This window comes from Salvia miltiorrhiza, chromosome 8 (genome assembly GCF_028751815.1).
Source record: "Salvia miltiorrhiza cultivar Shanhuang (shh) chromosome 8, IMPLAD_Smil_shh, whole genome shotgun sequence".
Taxonomy (NCBI): Eukaryota; Viridiplantae; Streptophyta; class Magnoliopsida; order Lamiales; family Lamiaceae; genus Salvia; species Salvia miltiorrhiza.
The window spans coordinates 22,177,959-22,190,771 of record NC_080394.1 but is presented as its reverse complement, the minus strand read 5'-3'; the positions used below and the strand labels follow the sequence as shown (position 1 = coordinate 22,190,771).

At 39.8% G+C, this 12,813-nt stretch overlaps 1 protein-coding gene and 2 long non-coding RNA genes across 3 annotated transcripts; 1 reads left to right on the top strand and 2 right to left on the bottom strand.

Moving 5' to 3' along the window:
* Nucleotides 1–1,930: 1,930 nt before the first annotated feature.
* On the bottom strand, nt 1,931–3,642 carry LOC131001881 (uncharacterized). Its single transcript, XR_009094048.1, has 2 exons — nt 2,900–3,642; nt 1,931–2,807 (listed from the first exon to the last, which is right to left on the bottom strand). It is a non-coding gene; the product is annotated as an uncharacterized LOC131001881 (long non-coding RNA).
* A 330-nt stretch (nt 3,643–3,972) lies between these two features.
* Nucleotides 3,973–7,107, bottom strand: LOC131001879 (uncharacterized). Its single transcript, XR_009094046.1, has 3 exons — nt 6,758–7,107; nt 4,889–4,951; nt 3,973–4,257 (listed from the first exon to the last, which is right to left on the bottom strand). It is a non-coding gene; the product is annotated as an uncharacterized LOC131001879 (long non-coding RNA).
* A 1,526-nt stretch (nt 7,108–8,633) lies between these two features.
* LOC131001871 (phosphoglycolate phosphatase 1A, chloroplastic-like) lies at nt 8,634–12,523 on the top strand. Its single transcript, XM_057928502.1, has 11 exons — nt 8,634–9,144; nt 9,518–9,585; nt 9,751–9,843; nt 9,924–9,995; nt 10,204–10,275; nt 10,802–10,861; nt 10,960–11,012; nt 11,300–11,397; nt 11,965–12,064; nt 12,161–12,264; nt 12,332–12,523. The coding sequence occupies exons 1-11, from the start codon at nt 8,850–8,852 to the stop codon at nt 12,436–12,438; spliced, it is 1,122 nt and encodes a 373-aa protein (XP_057784485.1). The 5' UTR covers nt 8,634–8,849; the 3' UTR covers nt 12,439–12,523.
* The last annotated feature ends 290 nt before the right edge of the window (nt 12,524–12,813 follow it).

Below are 12,813 nucleotides of genomic sequence, written 5' to 3'. Positions count from 1 at the left end.
AGTATAATTTGACTTATCGGGTTGGACGAATAAGTTTCCTGAAGTAATTGGGCTAGCCGCATTATCGATCCAAGTTGGTTCGAAGTTTGTCGGGCTGAACTGACCGGGTTGCTTGGCCCATTAGTCCAGCTTGAAATGTTAATTGGATTTGAGCCAAGTTGATGAATTTTGCCCACTGACTAGATCAATTAAATTGAGTAACAATATGATATAAATGAGATCTATAGTCAAATCCATTCACATTTATATACATATTTATAATTCAATCAGGTAAAAAATTATATTTATTTAATTTTATCTTATTTTATTTTATGTTATTTATTCTTTTGAGGAAAGAAAACAATGTATTTTAGACTTTTAGCACGAGGTAATCATACTAAAAATATAATTAGGACCACATTTTTCAACGTGAACAAATATTTAAATAATGAAATGGCTATATAACGTAGGCATTTGAGAAAATGAATAATTTTGATAGATAATTTCACAAAGTTCAGATAGTTTTATACAGGGTTATATGCATGTACATCATGAACTTTGTCTGAAATTTATTTTGCTCACGAGCTTTAAAAAATTCATTTTTTTATCACAAATTTTGATATTTGTTCAATTTTCTTACGATTTTTATTTCCAGTGACCGTAAAATTGACATGACACTGATGTGAATTTAATATTACACGCACCACTAATATGGAATATATATGAATTTAAAATTACACATATAATCTTAAATCATCATAAATAATCCCTAAATTTACACTGACGATCTAATTCATCTTTTTTTTTTTTCGTGTTTCCAAAAAAAAATCATTTTCTTCCCCAATTCCTTTTCTACCTCACAAATCTCTCGATGGTGGGCACTGGCAGCGCTTCGCCAATTGTCGGTGTTGGTGGGCAACACTCACGAATCTCGACGTCGGTGGGCAGCACTCCGCCCCTTACTGCAACGGGAGGCGGGTGGATTGCTGGCACCTGGCAGTGTGACAGAAGAGCAAATTTGGGTGGATTAATCAAAATCTAGGGTTAGTTTCAGTTGTTCTTCCGTGAAGTCGCTGATTGCCCATCATGGCTAACAGGTTTAGGCTTCTACATTGCTTGTTCTGAATTTTTTGTGTTTAATCTTTGGTGCCTTTTTACACCTATAAATAATGAAATTAGGATTTGAACCAAAAGAGAAGAAAGAAGAAGACATCTTGAGCATAGGAACACAGGCCGAGGAAGAGAAGGAAGAAGAGGGAAAATGGTATAGAACGCGAGGAGGTAGGAAATGAGGAAACAGTTGCAGATTCGAACCAAGCTGCGTTTTATTCAGAAAGGAGGAGGAGGACGAAAATCTAAGGTTTTAATGTTTATTCTACAGATTTAATCTCAATAATGAAACACCGCGTTTAATTCACCGCAAGGCAACAAATATGACGCGTGACGGCGAGCCATATCAGCCACGTCGATTACAATTTGAGGAAATATCAAAACCGTGAAAAAATTGAACAAATGTTAAAATTTGTGATAAAAAAATAAATTTTTGGGTAAATATCAGTTTTTGACCCATCGTTTTGACGTTTTCTCAAAAATATCCTATCCTAAGCATAATTATAAAATAATACCCATTGTTTCACTTTTTTCTTATTTGTGGCCCGTAAAAATAATCCGGCGACCGATAATTGATGTGTCCGGTCAAGTGCCATGTTGGCAGTACACGTGGAATTAAAAAAAAAAAACTAGAGAAAATCCACCTATTAAAAAATGCAGCTATAATTTATAGCGGCGTGCTTCTCTGGTGGGAGACAGATTGGATTGGATGCGCCGGAGGGGGAGGCGCGGCGCGGCGGCGTGGCTGGAAGTGGTGCAGCAGAGCAGTGGCTGAAGGAATGGAAGAGACGAAGAGAAGAGTGGAGGCGCGCAGGGTGCAATTTAGTTTCTAACTTTGAAATTGAAACAAACCCTAAAATTTTAATATTTTTAATTTCGTTTTTTTTTTTAAATCATCAACCCGACGGGCTGGCCCGCTTCAACCCGCCAGCCCGAACGGGCTAGCCCGATTTGTTATCGGGTTGTAATTTTTCAGCCCTAACCCTCTAATTTTGTCGGGTTATTCGGGTCGGCCCACGGGTTTCGGGCTGGATTGACATCCCTAGCTATAAATAAAATTAAAAATATTTTCTTCCTTGGAACCCTATTCTAATTTCTTCATCGTTCAGATTCAGACGTGTTGCCTTATACCATATCCTCCTCCTCTTCCCTCCCCTCCATCGCCCACACCGCTGCTCACCACCTCCACCATTGGCGCCGCAGCTCTACTTCATCATCCTCAGCACCGCAGCTCTAATTCAGCAAATGCTCTGATATGAAGATGACATTTATGATTATGAGCTCTCATCTTTGAAGTTTTCATCAAAAAAATTGGGTTGAACTTCGAAAAATCATGCTTAATTTCAATCTCTATCCCCCTTGCAACCACCACAATCTGCTGTCGCCGGATCCCCACATCCTCTCAAATCTACCTCAACACCCCCCAAAACTTCCAAGAAAACTACACTCAACAATCGGGCCCCACCATTTCCTCCCTGCTCAACCGCATTGCCGCATTGGAGTGCGCTCTTTCGTCGCTCATCCCCATCCCAGTCCCTCCGCGCTGCCGCCGCCTGTTCCATTCTAGCCCATTTCAGAGCCTAACTCCTCCCTCCTCTGCCATCTCCTCCGTCGGCGCCTCCCTACCACCATCTCCACAGCAGAAGAGGACGGAAGAGGAAGCCCCTTGTGCTTTCTTCAATTAAGGCCCTCGTTGTTTCTTTGCTCAATTCGCTCAACTAAGGAAATACATTTACTTAATTGATAAAGCTTGAACCTTTACAACTAGAATCCGGCGAAGGGATTGAAGCAACACAGAGAAGAACAAAACCTTAAAATTTTGTTAATACTTCAATCTTTACAGCTTTGATCTTGTTTGCGCTTGATTCTTGTTAGGAGTGCTTGTGAGGCGTGAGTCCATCCGGGACTGAGAGGGGAGAAGAAGGACGGCGGTGACGGAGGTTGTCGGCGTGCCGCCCGTTCCGATGAGAGAGCGATGGAGATGGAGGTGGTGGAGAGTGGCAGCGGCGGCCATGGGGCTGTTGATGTCCGACCGAGAGAAGAGGAGAAGGCGGTGGCGATTCTCGCCGTTCGCCATGAGAAGAGAGGGTAGCGGCTGTTCACAGCGAGGGAGAGAGGAGAAAATTAGGGATTAATTTGTAGATTTTGGGGGTCTTGGTGTTTTGAATCAGGGTAGAGCAAGAAGCGCCGCGGCGTGGCTGTCGATGGCGGCCCTCGCCAGAGATGGAGGCGGGGCAGAGCAAGGGAGAAGAGGGAATGAGAGAGATAGAGAGGGAGGTGACAGGCGAGAGGCAATAGAAAACGATGACGGTGGTTTTCATATGTGTTTTAATTTGTGTTTTTAAATATGTGGAATTTCTTTCCTTTTTTTTTTTTATTCCACGTGTGCTTCCAACATGGCAATTGGCCGGAACACGTCAATTACCAGTTGCCGGATTATTTCTACGGGCCATAAACAAGAAAAAAATAAAACGATGGGTATTGTTTTGTAATTACCCTTAAGGTGTGATATTTTTGAGAAAACGCTGAAACGATGGGTCAAAAAGTGATATTTACCCTAAAAATTTTAAAGTTCATGAACAAAATAAATTTCAAACAAAATTCATGATGTCACGTGCATTTAACCATTTTATATAGAGTAAAATTTTGAAGTAGCCAAAATGAAGCATAAAATACAATTTATGGCCACACATTGAAGAAACACAAATTTTGGCCATTTTTATTGATTTGGACGTTTTTACCCTTAATGAGGCGGACCGGGTAGGATCATGTCACGACCGGCCTTAATTAGGGATAATTAAGCCGGGAAACCATGACTGGGGAAGGGAAATTACGAAGCGGGTTTAGAAAGGGGCGCATAAAAGAATACTCAAAGAGCTTGAATACGCGTGAAATATTCCTTAAAAAGGAAAAATGCATAGTTCGCATAAAAAGGGTACTCAAAGAACTTGTATACGCGTTATATTCCTTAAAAGGAAAAAGGCATCGTTAGGGGCTTGGCTAAAACATTATCAGAGTTTGCAACGGAAGGCGTAACTGAAATAATCAGTGATTATAGCGGAATGCATAACTGAGATACATGTATGAAGACATGTATCCTTTCTGAGCCTACTTTAAGTTCGACAAAAACTCCACTCAGCAACACTTCATCGCCCATCACAGCTCAACCTGCACAAACATAAACAACGAAGGGCTAAGTACAAGACTACTTAGTGGGCAGTTGCCAAGCATATAACATAACATCAACAACAAAACACAACATCGCATAAGAGGCATAAGTTTCTTTCAAATCCTTTGCTCATTAAACATTTCCAAATTCATAAACAGCATGAGCGCATTCTTCATCATTAACAATCATCAACACGCATCGTGTCGTGGAGAAGGCCTTCCCCAACGAACACGGGCATCGCGCCGTGAAGGGGGCCTCCCTCAGCGGTCACGGCATCGTACTATTGAGGGAGGCCTCCCCCAATAGACGTTGTAACACTGGCATACTGGCATACTGGCATCGCGCCGCTAGGGAGGCCTCCCTAAACGGACACGGGCATCGCGCCGTGAGGAAGGCCCTCCTCAATGGACACGGCATCGTACTGTTGAGGGAGGCCTCCCCCAACAGACGCAAGCATCAAACATAAGCATAAACCTATCAGCGTAAAGCATTCAAGCGTAAATAAGCGTAATCAAGCGTAAATCATTTAGCGTAAAACATAATAAAGCTTAACTCATTTAGGCATAATAAAGCATAAGACTTGCATAGTTCTTCAATAGCATTTTATTTTACGCGTAAGAAATTGCCCACCTGATAGCAAAGTTTTGCTAAGGTACTCTAACTCCTTGTGTAGTTCTTACTCTCGCGCTTGACCTTAATCACGAGAATATAAAATAAGACATTACCTCGAGGAAAATTCTTAATTAATGAGAAAGCGTAATTAACTATGCATGAATCTGGTATGCATGAACTAATATTCTGAAATAATAATCAGGGAAATTTTATTGTTAATCCAGGTTATCGGATTTAAACAAAAGCTAAGTCTCGTCTCATGATTCCGGATAATTAACTAAAATTAATCCGTTCTCTTCAGGGTGTTCTAATCCGTCGATTAAATAAATCCCGCTCCTCGTAGTCGATAGAAAATAATTAAATACTTCAGCTTATTCTCTTTATAAACTCATAATTAACCGGGCTTAATAATGAGAATTTGAAATGTTATGAGTTCGAATAATTAAAAGGCTCAACATAAGGTAGCCCAATAATTAATTAAGCAGAAATGGGCCTGGATAGCTAAAATGAAAGGTCCAATTGAAATAATTCATTGGGCTTAGTAATTAAATAATTCTTGGCCTAAATGATTAAATAATGAATAGTTGGGCTCAAATAAATAAATCATGTAAGGCCCAACTAAATAAAATTTCAGTCCATAATTTAAAATTAGCCCAAGAATAGAATGAATTATTCTGAGCTTAAAATTAAATAAAACTCGGCCCAGCTGATATGGTACAGCAACCCAAAGAATTAAAAGACAAAGCCCAGATCCTGAAATGAACTCGGCCCAACTAAATAAAAATATTCTGGGCTCAGATCAATAAAAGTGGCCCAAATGAATTAAAACAACAGCCCATACAGTAATTAAAATCGGCCCAATTAGAACAAAAGAAGGAAGCCCAAGCTAATAATAATAAGGAGAAAGCCCAATCTGCTCCAAAATTAGTATTTAAAGAAAAATGGCCCAAAATTCTTTCTCTTTCAAAAATTTTCGGCCCAATCACTACCAGCCCATCCAAAATAAAAGAAAGCTCAATTCTCATTTCTCTTTTCCCCTTCACGGCTGAACATCAGCCTATTTCTCTCTCAAAACACGCTGGAACAGAACTCACTCTCCTCTCTCTCACGCAAAGCCGGCCGCTCGGCCTCTTCTCCTCTCACCGAGATTCCGTTCGGCCACCGCCTGCTCCGTCCGACGTCGTCTTCTCTCTTCCTCAAAATCCAATCTCGCCTTTCTCTCTTTGGAAGAGCCGCTCGTCCGATGGTCAACGGTCATCTGCTCTGGTCTGCTTCGGATGCCGATGCGTCAACCCCGACGCCGTCCTCTTTCTTCTCCGTAGTGTCCAAGAACGAGCCCTGAAATCGGAAAGGTCGCCGATGCTATTCCCGGCCTGAATTGTCGTCGCCGCTGGTGGAGCCCGGTCGAGTCAGTGAGGCCGGCGCCGCCTCGTTCTCTCCTCCGAGCCGGAGTTCTTTTCCTTCGCAAATCGCCGTCATCGCTGTTTTCTTGGATTCGACTGAACAGGGCGGTCAGCCTCATTTCCTAAAGCTAAGTTCGATCCCCAATTGTTGTGTAAAAGGATTCTTGTAGTATCTAATACTCTATGAATCTCATAAGTGTTATTGCTATCTTGAATACTTGGTTTAGAAGCTAAAATGTTGAAACGTAATTATCTCGCATAAAATTCTAGTATGATGCTGCTATTTACGCCTTTGTCTTGTGAATAAAAACTGATTGAGCTATTCTGTATCTGTAACATGCTATGGATTATTGTCTATTACAGAAACTCATGGTTTAGCTATGTTCATAAGCGTATTATCTGAATCTCATAAGAAAACTGATCATCGGTTGTGTTGGGGCGTGAAATGCATATTATGAAAGAAGGCATATGAGATAGTAAATACCTTGATTGTTTGTTGTTGATGGCTGTTGTTGTTGATTGAATCAGTGGATAGATACACTTGAATGTGGCAGCAGCTTAATGAATTCTCCTCACTTTGGTGGCTGAAGGAACATAGAATGAAGGCAAGGAGTGTTGGCTAGTAGCCTTAAAGAATCGAAGATGGTGGAGGTAGTGGTTGAAAAGGTAGGGAGCAAAGGGTGGTGGGCTGAGGGAGCACACTTATTATTCATTCCACTAACTTTGCAACATTTTTTTAAAACTATCTCTCTTTCTCGGTGGAACGTTGTTGAAGTGGAGATAGCTGTCATAAGGTGGCTTATTTACACCTATGTGTACCTTGACATGATTAAAGGGATGAGAAAGTTGCTGGAAAGCTGCTGTTGTAGCTATTTTACACACACATAATACACGTTTGGTTTGCTTTCTTGATGTAGTAGGTAGAAAATAGGGATGCAAAGAATAATAAGTTGTAAAGTTGTGATGTGATAAATAAAATCCTCATTCTGTATTTGTAATACTAATTTCGGGTTCCCATATAACGAAGCTTCGTTATAACTCTATACGAATTACATATTATATAACTCGTTTTATAAGTCGAAAATTAATCACGACTTCAAGTAAATAATAGAAATAATATTTCTATTACACTTAATAAATAATATGACTTTGCTAAGTCAGTTATAATCTGAAATAATAATTATTGATTGCTCAATAATTCTCATCGTGTTTTTCTCATGCGTTACAAAAGTATAAAGCTTAAAATAATAACTCCGTTTCTGATAAAAAAAATCAGAACCATAAACTGGATTCATTTATATAAAAAAAATTGCATTTACTAGTTTTAATCATAATTAAAAGAGCGGGCTACTACAGATCAGGCACGCGAGTCGCGTGTCGGGTCGGGTTAGGCACTTATGGCACTATTAGTGCCATAAGTGCCAAAATTTTACTTTGGTTTTATTTTGGATTTCCGTTGGCACTTATGTGCCATAAGTGCCAACGGAAATCCAAAATAAAACCAAGTAAAATAATCATTTTGCGCACTTATGGCACTAATAGTGTCATAAGTGCTATTCGTGCAGCACAAATACAGAAACAACAACATCATTTAAACCCTAAATGGAACATCTAAACCATAAATAGATAATCTAAACCCTAAATGGAACATCTAAACCTCAAATGGATAATCTAAACCCTAAATGGAATATCTAAACCCTAGGGGGAAATGTGCACTTATGGCACTAATAGTGCCATAAGTGCCATACGTGCAGCACACAGATCAGATCAGATCTGCCATGGCTGAAATCGAAGGAGGCGGAGATCAGATCTGCCGATGGAAGAGGCGGCGCAACGATCAAATCAGATCCACCGCCGCCGCCTCATCAGACCAGATCTGCCGCCGCCGCCTCATCCTCTACTCCGACGAATTCTGCCCAGGCGGCGCGCTGGAGAGAGAGAGAGGGAGATGAGAAAGAGAGAGGAGAGAGCGGCATCCGCTGGGGAGAGAGAGAGAGAGGAAGGATCTCCTCCACCACCGCCGCGAGAGCTCCGACGAATTCTCCAAGCTCGGCGCCGCTGCCGCGCAGCCGCTGGAGAGAGGGAGATGAGAAAGAGAGAGGAGCCGCTGGAGCAGAGAGAGGGAGATGAGAAAGATAGATGAGCCGCTGGAGAGAGAGAGGGGGAGATGAGAAAGAGAGAGGAGAGAGAGAAGGGTATAATAGTCATGACATACAAAAAATGGTCAAAATTTATGTTTTTTCAAATGGTGGACAAAATTTGATGTTGTATGTTGAATGGGGCCATTCGGCCCTATTGTTTCTTTTATATATTACCACTATATATACATCAACTAATGAAAAATCTACCTAAAATGTGATTTTATTATAATTTTTTTTTAATGAAAAAGCAATATCCAACGGCACAAAAATTCCAGAATCACAAATTTGATGGACAAAATCATCCACTCATATTTTCCACCTCATCCAAATAACTAACCATAAACAGCCCAACGATCTCAAACTCAACTGAACTGCCTGCAACAAAAGAGGGGGGAAAAAAAGAAAAAAGAAAAAAGAAAAAAAGCAGCCACAGAAATGCTGACTACCAAACTGTCAGCAGCTGCAGTCTCTTCATCTTCTTCCACTATCTTCCTGAATTCCCACAGCAGATTGAGATTCAGCAAGAGAATCCCTTTTCTCGCCAACCCGTCTCTCTTCAATCCTCTCAGACCCATTGTTGAATGTAGCTCTTCTGCTAAGAAGAACTCCTCAAGAAATATGGATTCTTCTGCTTCTTCGAGGATTGTGAGCCCGCGTGCCGCTGCCGAGCAGCTCAAAGACCCCGATCAGCTCATCGACTCCGTCGAGACCTTCATTTTCGACTGTGATGGTGTGTGGCTGATGAATGTTTTAGATGTGTCTTTGTGTTTGATGAAATGCATAAACAAATTGAAAATGGAATTCCGGAACTTGTTCATTTAGGATGCTTAAATATTTCATTTTATATATGTGGTACTATAATAATTATGATAAACTACTGCATCTTTGATCACATGGGATTTATGACAAGATTTATCTTGATAAATGATAAGTAGTTGAGAATCGATACGCTTCATTGCTTGAGTGACATGTCCCTATTGATGATGTAGGAACTTGGGGGTTGAATAGAACTCTAATTAAGATGCATTGACATCTTTCTCTAATTAAATTTTGGAATTTAACTTCTGTTGTAATGTGCATACGAATTCCTTGTATTTCTTCAGGAGTCATATGGAAGGGAGACAAACTAATAGATGGCGTCCCAGAGACTCTTGACATGCTTCGTTCAAAGGTAGCACATTATTGGTTCTTGGGGAAGTAATAATTTTATTCAGCTCATCTTCTTTCCTTTGAAAAATGTGGAGCATGAGAATGTTAAGTTCACTGCATTGTCTTGATCGTGATTTTTTTCGATTTGGTAATGCTAATGGTTGGATCTGATTGCTTCTTCGTTTAGGGAAAAAGGTTGGTTTTCGTCACCAACAACTCTACAAAGTCCAGGAAACAATATGGCAAAAAGTTTGAAACACTCGGTCTTAATGTCACCGAGGTGGGTGCATTCCCATATTGATAGGTATTAATTATTTTCAAGAAAAAAGGAAGAATTGTTATTGGTTGGAAATCTTTCAGGAAGAAATATTTGCGTCATCTTTTGCTGCTGCTGCTTACTTGAAGTCGATTGATTTCCCCAAAGATAAAAAGGTATGTACTATTGGGAAAGCACTTTCAAGAAACTGTTCACTTAGCTGCTTGGCAAATCGACCTCTGAGATCAGTTTCATTGTTCACAGAGATGGAAAGTGGTTTTGATAGACATGATCACATATTACAGCTTTGCTCTTACATTCAACTTGCATTTTCTTGCATAATACACCTGGATTCTAAGCTTCTGAGACGATTTTATTGACTAGGTTTATGTTGTTGGCGAGGAAGGCATTTTAAAGGAGCTGGACTTGGCAGGGTTTCAGTACCTTGGTGGACCGGTATGCGATAATTATATGAAGTGCATTTCAAGCTTGAAAACGTGTAATTTTTCATTCGAATGTCTAGGCTAACATTTAGTCGTGTATACAGACCTCTAATCTCATATAGTTTTCTTTCTAACTGAGTAATTTTAAAGCTTTATTGGAGAAATGGAAGCCAGACGGCAATGTAATGAATGAATCGAACTGTTTATGAGAGTGGTTCAACAATAATATTCTTATGCAGATGTGCACTGATCAACTGATGTATCTTAGCTGTAGTATTGACCAAAGATATACGCGATCCTCTCCTAACTCCTAAGCAAAGCTCGAGGAAAAATACTGGGTTTATGAACTCTGTATGGTGCATGAACTGATTTCTTGGTGAATAGTCATCAATGGATCAAATGAGTAGTTTCTGAAGCTAAACATTCAACATTTTACGTAGTGCAGATCCTTCAATTTTATTTATTCCGTTAGTTTGATGCCCAAATAGATGCTCTTGGTATTCCACTCTTATGGAATCTGTGTTTTGTGAAATTTTCAGGAAGATGGCGACAAGAAGATTGAACTGAAACCGGGTTTTTTGATGGAGCATGACGAAAGTGTAACTATTTTCTCTTTTACTATAGCAATTCATAATTATTGGTTGCAGAAAGGATTCTTTTGAATAATTTGTACAAATTCATCGCTATATCTGTGTAGGTTGGAGCTGTGGTTGTCGGATTTGACCGTTACTTCAACTATTACAAAATCCAGTAAGTTTACCTGAAAATGCAATGATCTTATTATGCTTATAAAATTTGTGTCAACTGCATTATTCCATCTCTTGCTTTCTCCCTGTAAACTGCATCAAACTGAGTCTATACCATGCAGCAGAGACCCAACTCTGCTGTTTATTTTCAATTAACGTCGTTTCTGTGATTTCCTTAGTCATCATAACAAACACTGTGTAAGGAGAAAGACTTGATGTACGCGAATAGATTGCTTTTTCCATCAACTCGAGCTAACTGAAAAAGTCTTAATTGTTTCCTATATGATGAAGGTATGCCACTTTGTGCATCCGCGAAAACCCTGGCTGTCTTTTCATAGCAACCAACCGTGACGCTGTCACTCATCTTACGGATGCTCAAGAATGGGCAGGTGACCTAATTGATCTGGTTGTTTACGTTTTGTTGTTAGTCTGTTATGCATTGCATCTAAGTAATTCATAGAACTGATGAACTTAACAAGGTCATTGAAATTCTCTCTCTCTCTCTCTCCTTTTCTTTCTGAAAGGGCATTGAGATAGTCATTTGATTGGATTCTAGTTCTCCCCATATTGTATAGTGCAAAGAGGAATTATTTAGTCATATTTTTTGTTTGAGAATTGAATGAATACATTGAGGGGGTGTTTACTTTGGTGGATAAGCCTTGATTGATAAAAATAGTAAGGCTAATCCCTTGTTTACTTTGATGGATTGCAACTTTGGGATATCTCAAGGCCCTTGATTATTTTTATCCTCGAAGCGAGTTTTGCTTAATTCTTATCCCATCAAAAGGGTGGGATTGGAGTAATCCTACTCTTGAGGATAAAAATATTCAATCATGCAAAGTAAACACCCCCTGAAAGAATATAATAGCATTTCACTTAGAAGGTCTAATTAAGTTGGTATTTACATAAAAGGAATGTCTGAATATTAAAGTGCAGAGGTTGTTTCCTGCAATCAGGTGGTGGCTCAATGGTAGGTGCAGTAGGTGGATCGACTCAACGCGAGCCGCTGGTTGTTGGGAAGCCGTCGACGTTCATGATGGACTACTTAGCGAAGGAGTAAGACTACTTATACTAGTATTAACTGGTTTTAGAAGATTGTGTTTTAGGAAAAGGAATGCAGGTAATGGGTATTTGGTTGATGAAATGAAACAGATTCAAGATCTCGAAATCCCAAATATGTATGGTTGGAGACAGACTAGACACTGACATCCTATTCGGGCAGAACGGCGGCTGCAAGACTCTTCTTGTTCTATCAGGTAAACCAAGCACCACTTTTTATCATCTCATCTCAAGTTGAATTGAACCACATTCTTGGTTTCTCAGGCGTCACTTCTCTGTCGATGCTTCACAACCCCGATAACACCATACACCCAGATTTCTACACCAACAAGATATCAGATTTCCTGTCTCTTAAGCCTGCTGCGGTATGAATTAGAGTGTAAAGAGCCATTTGGAACAAACCTTGATTACTTCTAATTCTCTCCATAAGTTAAGAGGATGATATTGTTTTCGATATCTTGTTTATTGCTAATTCCCTGCCACAATAACTGGATCATAGTCGGGAAGGGAAAACATCATATATTGCCCCGTCTTCCCAAAAACACAGCGTAACATTTTCATACCTACCTAATGTTTTATACTCCCTCCGTCCTGCTATTGATGGCACGTATTCCATTTTGGGTTGTCCCAATATTAATGGCACGTTTCTATTTTGGGAAATAATAAGGGATCACTTAGAGCTTAATTAATTCACTAATTATCTACTTAAATAAATCTCCCCAATTATTTTGCAACACCCTCTCTCT

What these genes read in the sequence shown, in the direction of transcription:
- LOC131001871 (XM_057928502.1), top strand. Translation starts at nt 8,850, where the DNA reads ATGCTGACTACCAAACTGTCAGCAGCTGCAGTCTCTTCATCTTCTTCC. An exon ending in TCGGTCTTAATGTCACCGAG is followed by an intron (nt 9,844 to 9,923) that starts GTGGGTGCATTC and finishes GAAATCTTTCAG; the next exon opens with GAAGAAATATTTGCGTCATC. An exon ending in TGATGGAGCATGACGAAAGT is followed by an intron (nt 10,862 to 10,959) that starts GTAACTATTTTC and finishes ATATCTGTGTAG; the next exon opens with GTTGGAGCTGTGGTTGTCGG.